The sequence below is a fragment of the Ochotona princeps genome, chromosome 4, assembly GCF_030435755.1.
Source record: "Ochotona princeps isolate mOchPri1 chromosome 4, mOchPri1.hap1, whole genome shotgun sequence".
In the NCBI taxonomy this organism is placed as follows: Eukaryota; Metazoa; Chordata; class Mammalia; order Lagomorpha; family Ochotonidae; genus Ochotona; species Ochotona princeps.
Genome location: NC_080835.1, coordinates 51,770,042 through 51,787,281, shown reverse-complemented (window position 1 = coordinate 51,787,281; position 17,240 = coordinate 51,770,042). Strand labels below are relative to the sequence as shown.

The 17,240-nt window shown below is 47.4% G+C and overlaps 2 protein-coding genes across 5 annotated transcripts in view; one reads left to right on the top strand and one right to left on the bottom strand.

Moving 5' to 3' along the window:
* Positions 1 to 936, bottom strand: part of RNF121 (ring finger protein 121) — a 79,951-nt gene extending 79,015 nt beyond the window's left edge. The window contains exons 1-2 of one of the 2 annotated variants that reach the window (XM_058663528.1): positions 821 to 936; positions 381 to 709 (exon numbers count right to left, since the gene is read on the bottom strand). The gene's annotated coding sequence lies outside the window, so the exon portion shown is untranslated. Of the gene's footprint in view, positions 1 to 380; positions 710 to 820 lie in introns of those variants that run through there. The other variant, XM_058663526.1, reaches the window with a different exon arrangement.
* On the top strand, positions 95 to 17,183 carry XNDC1N (XRCC1 N-terminal domain containing 1, N-terminal like). Of its 3 annotated transcripts, XM_058663524.1 has the most exons (12): positions 95 to 582; positions 2,141 to 2,261; positions 3,013 to 3,146; positions 4,568 to 4,742; positions 5,881 to 6,022; positions 6,368 to 6,523; positions 7,494 to 7,672; positions 11,351 to 11,436; positions 11,614 to 11,786; positions 14,023 to 14,095; positions 15,554 to 15,681; positions 16,313 to 17,183. In XM_058663524.1, exons 4-12 carry the CDS (start codon positions 4,698 to 4,700, stop codon positions 16,546 to 16,548), a joined length of 1,218 nt encoding a protein of 405 aa, XP_058519507.1. In that variant the 5' UTR covers positions 95 to 582; positions 2,141 to 2,261; positions 3,013 to 3,146; positions 4,568 to 4,697; the 3' UTR covers positions 16,549 to 17,183. The 3 variants fall into 3 exon arrangements, with proteins under 3 accessions (XP_058519507.1, XP_058519508.1, XP_058519506.1); XM_058663525.1 differs by lacking the exon at positions 3,013 to 3,146; XM_058663523.1 differs by lacking the exon at positions 3,013 to 3,146 and having other exon boundaries at positions 2,141 to 2,383.
* The last annotated feature ends 57 nt before the right edge of the window (positions 17,184 to 17,240 follow it).

Below are 17,240 nucleotides of genomic sequence, written 5' to 3'. Positions count from 1 at the left end.
CGGCGCCGCGGACTCCAGCCGAGAGGGCGGGGCATCGAAACAGGCAGCGATCTGTCAGGGACCGGGAGACTCTCTGCTGCTACTCGACTCGGGTTCGCCGAAGGGCAATTCCATGGATTCCTCGCTGAGGCGGCGGAAAATACTAGAAAGTGAGAAACTGGGCTCTCCCCTTTGGAAAGTTAGAAAAGTCCCCTACACCGACAGTGTGCGCGGCGCTCCATCGAGAGATGTGTGGGGGACTTAGGACTACATTTCCCGTGAGGCGCTGAATTTGACCCGGAAGAGTCAAGTCTGCTCTCAACAATTGTTGACAGTGAAAATATAGGGAAACACGTACACGGACGCTTGTATTTTTCTAGCAGACGCATCCGCCTTCTTACCTTAGAGGGCGTCGTGTTTTCAGAAACGCGGTTTCCTTCGGCCCCCGAATGGGTTCTTGAGCTTCGAGAGGCGGAAGAGTGACGCTAGGGGTCGGAAGGCAGAGGTTAGAGAGCCGAATTGGCGGGAGAATAGGTTTGTGTTCCCAGAGCTGAGGCTGTAGAGGCTCCTTGAGGTTCCTGGACCCGGCGGAGGGGCGTTGAGGTTTGTGGATGGAGCGGGGAGTGGCCGAAAGGTGGGACTGATGGCTATTGAGGGAGCGGACGGAGCTGCGTGTTCCGGGAAGCTGTGGGAGCAGCCGGGGTGCCCCGGCGTCTGATGCTGAGAGCCGCTGAACTGCAGGATTTGCACACGTCTCCGCACCCTGCGTGCCCAGCTCTAACCCCCACCCCTCTCTCCATGTCTTACTCGTTCTGTCCCATGCATGCGTATCCCTTCCCACCTGATTTTCAACCCCCTGTTCCTTGTACACCTGGACTACTACTCGGTCTGTAGCCCCACTGCCCACACCCCCAGGTGTCCCGGCTGGATTTACTCCCTGAACACGGTTAGGATGCCCCGTGGGCTCAACATAACTCCCAGAATACCGGCCAGCATTGTTTGGGGGCCAACGGTCAATTAAAGGGGATAATACTTACCTCATCCCCAAGCATTTAATTTACTTGAAAATCATACAAAGATAATTTGAATTTGTCTTTTCTACTCTCATCTTCCCCAGAAACTATTATTATGAATTAGCTGTGTGTCTCCCAGTCCATTAAAAAATTACGTGTATATACTACACAATATGTAGTTTTGTTTCCCAATATTATTTTCTGTTTTATTCTATAACTTTCACTCAATGTTATTTGAGAACAATGTGTACGTTTATTTACAGTTAATTCATTCCTCTCAACGATTACACAGTAGTCTCGTGTAATTTATAACATTTCTTTTTTTAACGTCTACTTGAAAAAATAAAAAAACAATATTTATTTGATGGGGCCTGGCACATGGCTTAATGCTAAATCCTTGCCTTGCATGCACCGAGATCCCATATGGGCACCTATTCATGTCTCGACTGCTCCACTTCCGATCCAGCTCCCTGCTTATGTCCTGGGAAAGCAGTAGAGGATGACTTTGGAACCCTGTACCTGTATGGGAGACGGGATGGAGGATCCTGGCTTTTGATTGGCTCAGTTCCTACTGTTGCAGCCATTTGGGGAGTGAACCAGCAATGAAAGTTCTTTCTCTCTGTTTCTCCTCTCTGTAAATCTACCTTTCCAATAAAAATAAGTAAACCTTTGAATGTATATACATGTATGTGTGTGTGTATGTATATCTTTGAAAGGCAGAGTGACAGGATGAATGAGATATAGAGAAAGAAATCTTCCATTGGCCGGTTTATCTCCTCTCTCAAATGATCACAACAGCCTTCCATCCAGGTCTCCCACAGGGATGGCAGGGGCCCAAGCATTTGGGTCATTTTCTGCTGCTTTCTCCAGGCTTCCAATTTAGCTGGATTAGAAGTGGAGCAGCCAGGACTCAAACTGGCACTCTGATATGGAAAGCCAGTATCACAGGGTGCAACTTAACCTGATGTGCCACAGTATAACCCTCCAATACTTCATTTGATCTTTCTGTTCAGGATTTTATTTAGCAGTTTGTGACCCTTTAGTGGTTGAGTTTGTCATGTGTACTAGAAATTTGTGCTAAAATTCTGATTGGAGCCACAGTGACTTACTGCTTTTTCAATGGATGTTTACTGATACCTGTGTTTCAGCACATCTCTGAGGAAGATGATGAGCATGACAGAAACCCGTCACCTCAAAGAACTCACTGCTTAGTAATGAGGCACGCAAGGGAGACAATCACCAAAAACAAAAACAGCAGCAATTGTGAAGGTAATCACCAAAAGAACTCAGTCCTTGGAGAATCGTCCACATATTGACAGATAAAGAGCTCCATGGATAAGTTTGTACGTTTCTGTTTCTCCACTGTGTGCCAGCACCTGGCCCAGTGCCTAGTACCTACTAAACACTCCCTAAAATATTAATTCAATGATTAATTAATTGTTTCATTCTTCAATGAAACAGCCAACAATGTAGTTTGAGGCTGGTTAAGCAGACAACAGGTGGCAGGGATTTTTGCATCATAATACAAATACCTACAGATTGAATATGCTTTATATGAAAAGCTTGGGACCAGAAGTATTTTCTGGATTTAGCAATATTTGCATATATCTTGGGGAAGGTACACAAGTCTAAACATGAAATCCGTTTGTATTTCAGGTAAGCCTTATGAATACTGCCTAACGGTTTCATAACCTGTTTTTAGCAGGTCTGTGTTTTGACTGGAGTCCATGCCATGAAGGGCAGGGATGGAATTTTCCACTTGTGGAAGCACTTCAAGAGTTGAGGGTTTAGATGCAGGTCAGATTTTAGGTTTCAGATTAAGGATACCCAACCCATACTGTGAGTTTCTCCCAAACACAGACTATACCATATTTGTTGGATTTAACAGCTCCAATACCCAACAGAGAGGAGGAGGAACTATTTAATGCTCAGTGAGTTCCTATCTTGGGAATAATCAGCTCTGGCTAATCTGCAGGACTAGTGAGGTGACTCAGGTCACATCCTTTCTTCTCTCTTGGAGCCTTAGCAGCACATGGACTGCAATGCCTGACATGTGGATGATGTTCACTCAGGGTTTGTTTCCCACTACAATGGCCTGCCCCACTTTGACTACTGTCTGACTGCCAGCCCTCTGGAGCGCGATTGCCAATGTCAGTAAGTAGACATATGCCAGTGAGAACGCACATGCTTTTCCCTCTTACAGAACCATGTGGATTGGGTACACAGAAATCAATCAGACATGCAACCTGTTCTGCAAGAACTTACCTTTGTTTGTCGAGGGACATAGGACATAGAGTTGTGATACAAGATACTCCACGTAACATGTTAAATGAGAATTGGCAAACTGGAGCTGTCACCTTGTGTTGATTAAGCAGAGAGGAGGTGATATTTGAGTACCAGAATGCATTCAATTTAACAAGCATTCCAAGCAGACACAATGGCCTGAGTAAAGTCTTGGAAAAACAAATATTTTTGGTGGGAGTAGGCAAGAAGACATTTTTAAAGATTTTATTATTAAAGAGCAGAGTGACAGAAAAAGAGGGGGCAAAAAAAGGACTTTTTCATCTGTCGGTTCAATGCTGAAATGGCCACAACAGCCCGGTTTGCGAAAGGCTGAAACCAGGAGCCATAAACTACTCCTGGTTTCCCTTCTAGGTGGCCATTTTCTCCTACTTTCACCGTCACACTTGCTGGATCAGAAGTGAACCAGCACTCCAGGAGGGATGCTTACTCACTGCACCATGACACTGGCCCCAGGCAAAAAGACATAATCAGCAGTATATCAGGTTATGGGCTCATATTTTTAGGGGTTAGGTGGATAATAAACATAAGTAAAATGGGCTACTATAAAAATTTGAAGAGAGATGATCCCACCTAAAGACATTCAGACAACTTTAAAACACTTATTTTGAAGAATTCTTGAAGGTAAGAAGGATACAGGAGAGTTCATTATTGTAATATGTGTGTTTGTACAATTAGGCAAAAATAGTGATTTAGATAAAATACCTAATTTAATGAATATCATGAGGAAATTAGGCATGAAGCAGACTTGTACGTTGTAGACACTCTGAAGATCCAACCTGGATTAGTATTTTAATACCTACCATTAATGCAAGGAATTTGAATACATCAGCAAATTATTTCAATTAGAGGTTTTGAGTAGAGGAGCAGCTCAATGAAAAGCTAATTTAGGAAGATTCACTGTGTAGGAAGAAAGAACAAAAGAGACTCCTGTCTATTTCATTGTGCATTTGCTATCTGTACCCCCCTTCCTGTGCACTGGTCTCCAGGAACAGGCATCTGTTAAGGCACATGCCATGGAGGTTCACCTACAAGTACACCCAGTGGTAACACTGGAATATATCACTTTTTACCTGTGTCTGTGCTTCCTGTGACTGCACCCCAGTTGATCCCATTTGTTGGAGCCCTCAGCTGGTGCACATCTGCGTCCTGCCCACCATTCCCATCTGACCCATAAAGACCATCAGAAATGGACAAACAGACTACTGTACATTGGCCCCTATTAATTGAAACAATCATGGGGTAGTTTATTTTTCTTTTGTTCTCTCCTACAGGAGTATTGTGAGGAATCTTCCTCTTCTGGAAACTAACAGGACAAAAACATAGGCAGTACCAAGGTGGAGACGGAAGAAATCTTGGGAGAAAGCATCTTTGCCTTGTACTGGGACAGCTCCTGAGTCTACCATGGCTCCCGTGAAGATCAGCCATGTGGTGTCATTTTCCTCTCAGGTATATCATTACAAGGCATGATGTTTTTCTCTGTTTAAAGATTTATTTATTTTTGTTGGAAAGCAGATTTAAAAAGAGAATGAGAGACAGAAAGCAAGATCTTTCATCTGCTGGGTCACTTCCCAAATGGCCACAAGGCCAGAACCGAGCTGATCTGAAGCAAGGAGCAAGGAGTTTCTTCTAGGTCTCCCACATGGGTGCAGGGTCCCAAGGCTTTGAGCCATCCTCTGTTGCTTTCCCAGGCCACAAGCAGGGAGCCTGATGGAAAGTGGAGCTGCCAGGATACAAACTGGCAGCCATATGGGATTCCAGCACTTATAAAGGAAAAATTAGTCAATTGAGCCATTGTGCTGGGCCCTCTTTCCTTTTGTTTTTTTTAATTCTCATTTGATTTGAAAGGAATAAATAGACAAACAGAAGAAGATCTTCCAACTAACAGATGACTCACCAAATGCCTGCAGTAGCCAGGGCTGGGTCAGGCTGAAGCAAGGAACCTGGAACTCCATCCTGTCTCCAGTGTCAGTGACAGGGACTCAAACACTGGAGCCATGCTCTGCTGCCTCCCGAGTGCAGCTCAGCAGGAAGCTGGATCAGAAGCAGAGGCGCCAGACATAAGCCAGGCACTCATATGGGATGCACGTATCCCAAGCAGCCTCTTCATTGCTGCATGCACCCTAATTTTTTGCTTATTTTTCTTTTTTTAAAAAGATTTATTTATTGTTTATTGGAAAGGCAGATTTACAAGAGAGGAGAGACCGAGAGAAACATCTTCCATCCATTGGTTCACTCCCTAGTGAACAACCACTAGAGCTAAGCTAAGCTGATCTGAAGCCAGGAGCTTCCTCCGGGTACAGGGTCCCAAGGCTTTGTGCTGTCCTCTACTGCTCTCCCAGGCCATAAGCTTGGAGCTGAATGGGAAGCGGAGAATCCGGAATTAGAACCGGCACCCATTTGAGATCCTGGCAGATGCAAGGCAAGAACTTTAGCCACTAGGCTACCATACCAGGCCCTCCATGCCTGTTCTGTTGGGCCAGGATTCCTAGAAGGCTTGAGGTTGTAGGTACCCCTCCTTTCACGAGCATTCTTTAGTCCTATGGGTTCTGGGAAGTTCCTGACTCTTCTCCTTTCTTGGATTCAGGATCCCAAATATCCTGTGGAGAACTTGCTGAACCCAGACAGTCAGAAGGGACCTTGGCTCAGCTGCCCTCAGGACAAGAGTGGACAGCTCAAAGTAGAACTCCAGCTGGAGAGGGCCGTGTCCATTGGCTACATCGATGTGGGTGAGTTTCTGGGGGTTGGGAGATCTCTGCAGGGAGGTGGGGTGGGGCACAGGAATGATGTTCTCCATTCGCCACACCACTCACATGTCCCAGTCCGTTCTGGCTAAGCAGCCCCTGTGGAATACGCCCTGCCTGGTGTGAATGGCACACATGCTCCTCTGCTTTGGGCAGGGTCCATGGTGCTGGTAGACCGACGTCTCGTCCCCTTTCAGTAACTGACTCTCTGTTAAGCTCCACACATTGCTAGACTTGGTTGTGGCTTCCAGCCCTCTCTAAGCTGGAGAAGTGCCCTCCTCCTACCCGATTCTCTTGTCCTTAACCTTCTTCCAAATCCTTTCTCCCCAGGGAACAGTGGCTGTGCCTTCCTGCAAATTGACGTGGGTCGGTCTTCCTGGTCTCTGGACAAACCTTTTGTCACACTGCTCCCTGCCACCATGCTGATGTCCCGAACTGATTCAAAGCAAGGAAAGAACCGCTCAGGAGTGCGCATGTTCAAGCATGGTAAAGAGGGCAAAGGAGGAAGAGACAGAAATAGAGGGCTGTAAGCGCTGTTGGGGGGGCATGGAGGGGAGATGGTCGTGGGAAGAGGGTGGTTAGTAAATGATATACTTGTGTGTGAGTTGTATGATGGGGACGCATGTTAGCTGGGGATATTTATGAGCCATGATTCATGTTTATACATAACTTGTGCAATGGAGGATGGAGCCCGACAGAGCATATGCTAGCAGATTACTGTTCTTGTTCATATAAACATTTATAAGTATAGGCCCAGGATCAGTATTCAGGTGACAGGACGCTACAAGGTGGTTGTAGTTACTTGGCGAATGGCATTTCCTGACTTAAGTTGATGTCAGTCTCTGCATTCATGAGGCACTGCACCAAGAAAAAAAAAAAAATCTGACACCTGGCCCCTAGCAACTTACTGTCTAGTAAGGCTTTATCTGGGCTTCCATTGGAGGTGTTTAAAATACAGTAAAGGAAGAATGGTATCAGGTGAGGGGAAAAGGGGTGGAGATGAGACTAGATAGTGTTGAGGACCTAGAGGTATGAAGGTTTGCGATTTGCACACTTGAGTAGGTGTGAGTCTCTGGTGGTGTGAGGGAGGGGTCTTGGCTAATCCACTGGGTGAGTGGGGGGCCCTACACCCTACCGCTACAGTGAGATGCTGATGAGGCTCCTGGAGGAGCATAGGATGAGGATATACTCATGCTGAGTGGGGTGAGGCTGGGACAGATGGGTGATCTTGGGGAGGCAAGCCCTGGGTCTTCAGGCCCTGATTGGCCCACTCAGCTCCATCATGACCCAAGGGGCACATTTACAGATCATTCCCCTTCACCCTCGTGTTGGAGGTCACTCCACACAGTCCCCAACTTGTCTTTGCTTGCCACGATGCTGATCTCGTTTTCCCTTCCTCCTTCCACTTGTGTGTTTACTCCTCCCCGTTCCCTTTTCTTTCTCTTTTATCCTGAAGATGACTTCTTGGCTGCAGCCTCAGGGGAGTCCTGGGATCGGCTTCGCCTGACCTGCTCTCAGCCCTTCACATGCCAACAGTCCTTTGGCCTGGCCTTCCTGCGGGTGCGGTCGTCTCTGGACTCCTCAGATGACAGTGCGACGGATCCCATAGCCACGGGGAACTCTGAGCTGAGCCAGGTACATAGAATGGTGAAGAAAGGATGCAATGTTCCCCTTCCCTAGGGCTTCTGGTTAGGAAGCTTGACTGAGAACAGACACAAACACACCAACACACACAAGCATCGGTGGGCTTGCTACTGTTTCAAGATTCATCTGCTTCTTTTTAAAGTCAAAGTTATAGAGCCAGAGAAAGAGAGATCTCCCATCTGTTGCTTGACTCCCCAGATGGCCCCCATGGCTAGCACTGGGCCAGGCCACAGCCAGGAGCTCCATCCAGGTCTCCCACATAGGTGCAGAACCCAAGGACTCAGGCCATCTTCTACTGCTTCTCCCAGGCAATTAACAGGAAGCTGGATTGAAGTGGAACAAGCAGTTGGGACAGAAAGTACAAGTGAATCCAGTGTACATACCCTTTACAGCCACTCATTCCTGGGCCATAACAAAATTCTTTTTGGATCCCAACATGTTATAACTATGTTTAGAAGTTCTTGATGAGCTACAGCTTTCATCAGACTTTTTCTTTCAACCCCTAAGCGTCCCACAACTCCCTTACAGTCACAGAATTTTGGAGATAAAAAAAAAATACTTAGGGACTGGCATTGTAATATAGCCCATAATCTGGCATCTGATATATATGTCAGTTTGCGTCCCCACTACAACACTTCTGATCCAGCTCCCCGCTAAGCACTTGGAGAAGCAACAGAAGATAGTTGAAGTACTTGGACCCCAAGACCCATGTAGGAGACCTAGAAGAAACCTCCAGGTCTTAGCTTCAGATCTGCCCAGCTCCAACCATTGGGGCAATTTAGGGAGAAAACCAGCAGAAGAAATCTCTCCCTCTCTTTATCTCTCCTTCTCTCTGTAAATTGCTGTTCAAATAAATATATCTTTTTAAAAAAATCCTTAGCTTTCACCCAGCCCCAATCAGCTCATGTTACATTTCAGGTAAAGAGACTTGCATACAGGCAGAGTCACATAGTGAGTCAGAGCAGAGAGGGGAGCAGAAGGCGGGTCTCCTGTCATCACGCCACGCTGCTTCCCAAGCACACAGTATATTTGTTGGAAGCTTCAAGCATCCGACAACCCAGAGATTCCCAGTTCAAAGTCAGGAGCCTCACAGGGTCCCTCTGGTGAGATTACTGAGAAAAAGAAGAGGTTACAGTGGGGGGGAGGAGATGGAGTAAGAACAGTGAGCAGCAAATACTCCTGTAGTGCAGCTCTGAGAGAGACTCAGGAAACTGTGTCCAAGTGCAGCTCGGTCTGAGATTTGTTCTTGCATTGTGGAAAGGGCTAAAAAAATGTGACAAGACAGTTGCATGTGCCCCACCATGTTCCCATCCTGTGATGCTGTGAGCTGACACGAATGGAGCCAGGTGTCTGGCATCGTGGCTGGTGAATGAAATGGAAACTCCATGAGATTAGAGACCTGTCTGTCTGGTTCTGTAATGCATTCCTGGCACCTCAAACAGAACCCAGAGCAAAGCAGGCTGTTAGTAGAAATGTTTGTTGTACGAATGACCTTTGAGAGGGCAGTTGTAGATAGAAGCCCTATAAAATATGTCCTCCAAACCAGGACACTGGAGCACCACAGAGAGGACTGTTCACAATTATAACAAGACAACAGGCAAAGGAGGAATGTCCCAAGCAGGACATCTGGTTGCCCTAGTTTTGTGGTAAATAAGGGCGTTGCACGTTTTTCCATTTTGGCCATGTGAATAACCCTGCACCTCCAGGACCACAGTGGATGGAGGAGGACAGGAGTCAGCAATTCCAGCCCCATAGGCATAAGGTGTCAGTGCAGGGTGGAATGTGCATGGGGGCGGGGAAACCGTGGAAATCATGGGAGGGAGCTCCCTAAGCAATCCTACAGGACTCACGCAGGATGTGGAAACCAGCAGGTGGCACTCATTCTTACAAATTTTTAAAAGGTTTGTCCCTTTATGTGTTTGAATAGCAGTGACAGAGATCTTCCATCTGCTGATATACTACCCAAGTGGCCAAAACAGCCAGGGCTGGGCCTGGCTGAAGTCAGGAGCCAGGAACTCTGGGTCCCACTGTGTTAGCAGGAGACTAAAGTGGAAGTAGAAGAGTCAGGACTTGAATCAGTGTCCTTATTAGATGCCAGAATTGTAGCTGGAAGCTTAACTCACTAGGCCACAACACTGTCCACCCAAGGAGGCTGAACTGCTTCAACTGCTTCCCAAGCACACGAGTAGGGAACTGGATCAGAAGCAGAGTAACTGGGACACAAATCAACAATCTGGCAACCCCAGCAGTGACTTGACCAGCTGTACCACAATGCCCACCCTAGATTTTGTAACTTGTGATACCTAAAGTGTCATAGGCTTGCTTCCAGTGTATCATTTTAATTGGTACATTACAGTGAAAGCAAAACAGGGTTTTTAATACTGTGAAATAGGGTGCTCATAAACTCTGGTCTTCCATTAAGGAGACAAAAATAGAGGTAATTTAATGGGTGTCCCAGGTCATCCTGCTCAAGAAGTCCTGGAGTGCATTTGAATGCAGACCACTTAACGCTGCCTAGTCTGCTCAGATGCAAACTTGCCAATGATTAATTCTGTTTAGAGTTAAGGTTAAATAGTCTCTCTACACTTACCTGGAGTCACCCTTTCTATTCACTATAAAATTCTTAACCAAGATCAGAAACAATGAAAACCCTGGAAAATTAAACAAGGTATTTTTTAATTAATCCAAGGTCCAAGAAGAGACTGACCTGGCACTCAGAAAATATTAACCATTACAGCAGGCATTTGGCCTAGTAGTTTAGATGCCTGTGTCCCCTATCTGTGTGCAAGGGCTCAGCACCTGCCTCTAGCTCCCTGCTAACGTGGAACCTTGGAGGCAGCAGATGATGGCTCAAAGACTTGGGTCCCTGCCACTCACATAGGAGGCCCAGATTGGATTCTAGGCTCCTGGCTTTGGCCTGGCTTAGCATGGCTGTTAAGACTGCTTGGGGATAGATAGATTGATTGATTTGGAAGACAAAGACAGATCTTCTATCCATTGATTTACTCCCCAGGTGGCAGCAAAGGTTGGGCTGGGCCAATCCAAAGCCAAGAACCAACAGCTCTTCAAATCTCCTGTAAAGATGGAAGGGTCCCACGGACTTGGGCCATTTTCTACTGCTTTCCCAGGCCATTAGCAGGGAGCCAGGTCACATACGGAGCAGCTGGGACTCAAACTGGCATTTCTAGGAGATGCACTGCAGGTGGCAGTTTTACCCACTACATCCAATACTGGCCCCTAAACAAATTATTAAAAAATAGTAAGGTAGTATGTACCAAAATCATTCAAAGTCATTCAAAATCATTCAAAGAACTACTTATATGTAAACACATATGTCTTATTTATTTCTCACAAAGATATGTAGAGATGAGTGATTTTTGTACCTATATGACTTTTACATACATAGGCATGTAATTAAAAGTTTTGTTTTCAAAAGTTTGCATTTGACATCAGTCTCCCCTTTCTTCCTAATAGTACACATACTTTCAAGCCAGGGTTTTTCTGGCTCATGACAAAACCGTTTGCACAGTTACAGAACTCAGCTCTTACTCAGGAATGTGCGCGCGCTCACAAGAAAAGTTGCCAGGCACAAGTAGGCCCTGGCACTAGGTGGCAGTGTCCCCTAGTGGCAAACCTTGGTATTTCATGTTTCTCCATTCTCTCTCTCAGGTCTCTTCTGAGGACCCTGCCGTGGACCACAGCCCCTGGCTGGCTAATCCTTCCATCCGGAGGACTTTCTTCCCAGATCCCCAGATGTACGTAGCTAGAAGAGCAGAAGTCTCCTGGCCACTTCTCAAATCTTGAAAGAGACTATCAAGTCACCAACAAGCACACATACCTATGTCCCCACAGTGGACACAGTCTAGGCCTGACCCTCTCTGTGTATCCAACTGGCTTTCCTGCCTGAAAACAAGCACTGTGTTTCCTTGCAGGAACACCAAGGAAATGACAAAGCTGCACGATCTCCTAAAGCAGCTGCAGCCAGGGGCCCTGGGACGGTCAGCCCACATGGTGCTCTCGGCAGCGCGAAAGGCACCTCCAGCCCGAGTGGCAAGCCCACAGAGCCACCGCTCAGACCCAGGGCCCAGTCACATGGACAGTACAGGTGAGCCCCCTGAGCTGCTCTTCCCTGGGCCCACAGTGTCCTTCCTCTCTGGATCTACAGCTGCCGAACTGGCAGACTCATAGTGGGATTTCATGTGGGAGAAGAGGTCAGCATGTTCCATTAGCAGAAGAGAAGCAAAACAATGTGTGGCAACTCAAGCCCTGCCAGCCTAGAACCCTGGGTTGTTTGGGCCTCAGTTCCTTCATCTTCCTTGTGAAGGAATGAAAGCAGTAGGACCTGAGCCTCTTACAGGAAAGACAGAAAGACAACTACGTCAGTGTGGTGGTGCATGGAGTTTAATAGAGACATAAGGTATAGGAGTTGTGCAGCTGTATCACAGAAGAAAGGGTTAAAAAATATTTGGGATTCTTCTTTGCACCACACATTGTTAAACATTCTCACTAGTTTTACCTAACTAATATTCTAACAAAGCTATGGAGTAGCTATGCCATCCTCGTTTTCCAAGACAATCTAAAGTTCAGGGGGGTTACATTTTCTGAGGGGCAGAGCCAGGGTTCAAATCCCAAACTTCCTGTTCTTTTTACTACTCTAGAAAGTGAGAAGAAGACCAGCAAGGGCTTCACTGAAAAATGAAGAAATGGGATGGTTCATCACTTAGTTCAAAACACTTTTTAAATTTCTCAATTATTTTGAAAAGTTAAAGAAATCAATGAAATAATGAGTCTTATCATTTTGTTATAAAAATAGGAGATACTGGTTATCCGTTGTTCTGTACCACATCAGTTGGCTTAAGACACATTGTGGTTTGTGGTGCTTGGGGATTGACACTCTTGCTCTGTGTGCCATGAACTTGCTCACCCCAAGAATCTGCTGCACAGGATCCACTCACGTGCATGTCGGGGAGGCCCAGTTCCTCAGGGGCTGCTGGCCTGGGGTCTGCCTCAGCTCCTTTACTGTGGGAGCCTCTCAGGAGAGCAGCTGGCAGCTGGTTGGAAACAGGTGAGCAGAAGGGCTGGGTAGGCAGAGGTCAGCTTCGGGCAACCTGACCACAGGAGCACCGGCCCACTTCATTGGCCAAGTCCTGTTCATCAGGAGCAGGTAGAAGGTCCAATTCCACTCCAGGCGAGGCTCGAATATCCAGAGGCAGCAGTTGGGGTAATCCTCTCCACTTGGGAAAGATGGAGTTTGTCACTTTTAAGAGATGGAGAGGGGAAGGGAACTAACCAACCAGGGGTACCCACTATGGGGTGGGGCTTTCACAGCATGTTGACTTATTTCAGTGCTGTAAAGCACTCACAAATTCCAAGTGACTGGACAAATGGTTGTTGGTTTTCCTCACACTCACTTGACAGGTATATATTGAACATCTCTTATGTGCCAGATATTAGGTGGACAAGATACCACAGGATATAAAATAGCAGTATTTCTGAGGCCAGCATCATGGAGTAGCAGATAAAGCTGTCTCCTGCAATACTGGCATCCCATAGGAGTGCTGGGTTGGTGTCCAGGCTGCTTCACTTTTTTTTTTAATTGGAAAGGCAGACATATAGAGAGGAGAAAGAGAGAAAGATCTTCCATCTGCTGGTTCACTCCACAAGTAAACCGCAACAGCCAGAGCTGAGCCGATCCAAAGCCAGGAGCTAGGAACTCCTCGGTCTCCTGTGCAGATGCAGGGTCCCAAAGCCTTGGGCCATTCTTGTCTGCCTTCCCAGGCCACAGGCAGAGACTGGATGGGAAGCAGAGAATCTAGAACACAAGCCAGCACCCATATGGTTTTAAGATTTATTTATTTGTTTATTTTATTGGAAAGTCAGATATACAGAGAGGAGGAGGGACAGAAAGATCTTCCATCCACTGGCTCCCTCCCCAAGCAGCCACAATGGCCGGATCTGTGCTGATTTGAAGCCAGGAGCCTGAAGCCTCTTCCAGGTCTCCCACACGGGTACAGGGTCCCAAGGCTTTGGCCATCTTCTGCTGCTTTCCCAGGCCACAAGCAGGACCCTTGGTGGGAAGAACATGAACCAGCACCCATATTGGGATCCCAGTGCTTGCAGGGGGAGAATTAGTTAATTGAGCCATCGTACTGGCCCATATGGCAAGTACTTTGAAAGAAAAGCACAGATTTAGAGAATTCAGCAGAAGTGCCTAAGAGGAATTAGCATTTCATCTAAGATTTGGTGAGTGAGGTTAAAAGAGAACATGCTTAAAAGAAGAACCATCATTTGTGAAGGTCCTTTTATGAATAAGTTTGATTTAATGACTATTTCCACCACAGAGCCCAGAGCAGAGGAGCAATGCTCAGAGAATGACGAGGGCAGAAGGAAGAGGCGGAAAGTACGGCATCCACGGTAAGCAGGTCAGCCTGAATGACCCCACTCACTCCCTCTGCGCCCCCCGGACCCAACATCCTGCTGCAGCTCCCCTCCCACTCCCGCTGCAGGTAAGCACGGTGGTCCCTGGAATCTGGATGTCTTAGTCTGAACCTGGAGAAGGGGCATTCATATCCGCATGGTGTCAGTCCTGGCGTGAGGTCAAGAGGCAGCCCGTGGGAAGCCCGAACCTGAAGATGAGTACACTTTGTCTTAGGGACTACATCAAAATGCAGATCTTTTCTGCTTCAGAAGACACTGCCAAGAAAGAAAAGACACTACACCAGAAAATGGGAGAAAATTTTTGCCTGTTAAATATGTGATAAGGTCCTTAGATCTAGAATATGAAGAACCAGTATCAGTCAGCAATACGTGGATAACCCAATTCTTGAAATAGACAAGGGATCCGAACAGACTTTTCTCAGCAGCAAATATATGGATGGCCAATAAATACATGCAAAGATGCTCAGTGGGCACTGGGAGAACTGCCTCACCCTTGGATCGGCAAAATTGACAGCATTTCAGAACCACACAAACCACTTGGGCAGAACCCTCGGAACATGTACCACAACCAGGTTGATATTAGATGCCAGTTCCTTACCCCTGGGTCATTTGGGAGACTGGGTGTCGCTTCCCTCTCTAACTCTCCCCTTCCCCCAGAAACAAGAAGAAACAGAACATTTGGAAACAATTTCACCCACTTTTCCCTTACTCTTAATCCTTCCAACTGTGACCAAACATGTAATCATCACCAAAAATTAAAATTTTAAAAATAATTAAGGTAAAAGTCCAACCAATGAGGGTATTTAAGAAGTGTTACAGAGATTGAAATAATGATTCACTTCAAATATTACAAAACAAACAGGCATTCACAAAGACTTAGGGACCAGTGTCCACAGCAGTATTATTTATAGGGAAGTAGAATCCACCCAGATGTCTACCAGCCAGTGAATGGATCAACACAACATTGTATATCTATATAAATGGAATATTATTCAACCCAGCAAATGTAATATATTAAGCCCTGCTGAGATACGGGTAAACTTTGAAAACACTATGCTAAGTTACAGAAGCCAGTCACGAAAGACCATCTAGGGTATGATCCCGTTCAAGTGGAGTATGCAGGATAGAGGAACCTGCCATAGAAGAGTGGTTTACAGGATCTGTGGGATCAGGAATGGCAACTGCCTGCTAATGAACTTGGAATTTCTTTGGGGGGTGATGAAAATATCCTAGAATTAGGTGTCACACAAGCTTGAAACTACAGCAAAACCACTGAAAGTATACTTTAAAAGGACAAATTCTGTAATATGTGTTAGATCAGCAAATTCTGGATCTACACCCAGTCTTCTGGCATTCTTTTTGCCTTAAGTGGACTCATTCCACCCTTATAAGATCTCTTATTGATACGCAGCTTTTAACTGTTATTCTTTACAGGCCTCAATCCACCTCGAACCCTAAGCTCAACAGGAAGGGCACGGCAAAGGCAGGAGCAAGAAAACAGCACCTGTCCGAGGCCCAGCACAGTGGTACCCAGGAGAGTGGACAGTGCCCGCTTTGTGCAGGTGAGCCGTGTCGACATGGGGCTGTGTGGTCACAAGGCCTGGCTGGAGGGAGGCTCCAGGTGGGCAACTGCATTCCAGCTGCTTGTCATGCAAGACAGGCTCTCTGGAGTGCCAGCCCATACTGGGTTGGCTAAGCTGAGTACCACGGGCCCTGCTCACAAAACCTAAAGCACCATCAGAAAGGGCCTCAGCCTCGACTCTGCTTCCTAATCATCCTTTTGTGGACAGACTCTGCCGAGTCCATCTGTTCACACGGAGCTTCCTTGCCAAGCCTTTTGCTGATCTTCCTAGACCCATGCTGCCAGCCCAGCTCCCGGAGCACCACTGCTTCCCTGCAGCTCAGCACGGCTTGCCTTCTGCTCTCTATCAGTCTTACTTGCGTCCCTGGCTTCTCTTTACCACCAAACTCAGCAGACAAGCCCCTGGGCGGCTGTTATTGGGCTACTAGCACACTTTGAGGCCCGAAGTGGACAGTGGCTATATGGTGGCTGTGTGACAGTATCTCCAGGGGTCCCCATGCCACCATGGTGAACTTACTGCCAAAACGGCCACAGCTTCCTGCCCACTTCTCGGGGTTCCATCCAGTCAGGGCTAGGTGTAATTCTGTTGACCTCCATCTCCCCCGACATAGGCTCCTTCAGCATTGAGCTTCTCCCCCTGCACGCGGCCACTTGTGGAGAGACCACCCCACCTCGCCCGGCTTCTCCCTCATCGTCATCATCTTCATCGCCATCTGTACTATGGGTGTCCTCCCCAGAGAGTTCACCACACGTTCCCTGGGTCCAGTGCCCTATCTGCCAGCTGTCATTCTCAGCAAGAGAAGTCGAGGAGCATGCCAGCATGTGTGGGGAGACCCCCGAGGCATGAGCTGGAACGTCCTGTGTCCTGAGCCCCAGCCCCTGGACTAAGATAGGGGAATGCATCTCTGGACAGCCTGGAAGGACTGCTGAAGCCAAGCCAACCTCACACATTCCCTCTGGGCCCAGCTTGCTCTCAACTCTGTTGTCAGGGCTCCTGTTGCCATGGCACCAGATTCTCCTAAAGACACCTCAATCCTTCCCCCCTTGGAATTTCATGGCAATTTGGTGCTCTCTCTGGGGCTGCCGGAATGTCATCCTCCTGAGGAGCGCTACGCACCACCAGGCCCACTAGCCTGAAAGGGAAACAGGCCCAGAAAAAAGGAAAAGCATGGCCTGACCCATCCGACTCCATAGGGGCTGGGAAGATGAGTGGTCTTTGAGCAGGAGACTGACATCTGGCCTCCCATGCGTCAACTCTCCGCAGCCTTTGTGGATGAGGCAACAGCACTGCTGTGTGGCTTTGCGCAAGTTATTTATCACAGGTCCCACGTTCACATCAGTGACTGAGCGAGGACAACCTTATGCTGTCTGAGCTGTCGCAAGGAGGAGAGGGTCTGAGGGTGGAGCAGTGCTGGGCATGCCCCACCACCCAGCCACAAGGGCAAGTGGTCGCAGCAGAGGTGCCTACAGTGCCAAACACCATTCCCACCTCGAAGCAGCCACGCCCTCTCTCCTCGTTCCCTGAAGATCTCTGTGTGG

Bases quoted from the DNA above. Each gene is read 5' to 3' on its own strand.
- XNDC1N (XM_058663525.1), top strand. From the start codon at position 4,698: ATGGCTCCCGTGAAGATCAGCCATGTGGTGTCATTTTCCTCTCAG. The intron at 4,743-5,880 runs GTATATCATTAC...TCTTGGATTCAG, and splicing joins TGGTGTCATTTTCCTCTCAG to GATCCCAAATATCCTGTGGA. The intron at 6,524-7,493 runs GTAAAGAGGGCA...TTTATCCTGAAG, and splicing joins AGTGCGCATGTTCAAGCATG to ATGACTTCTTGGCTGCAGCC.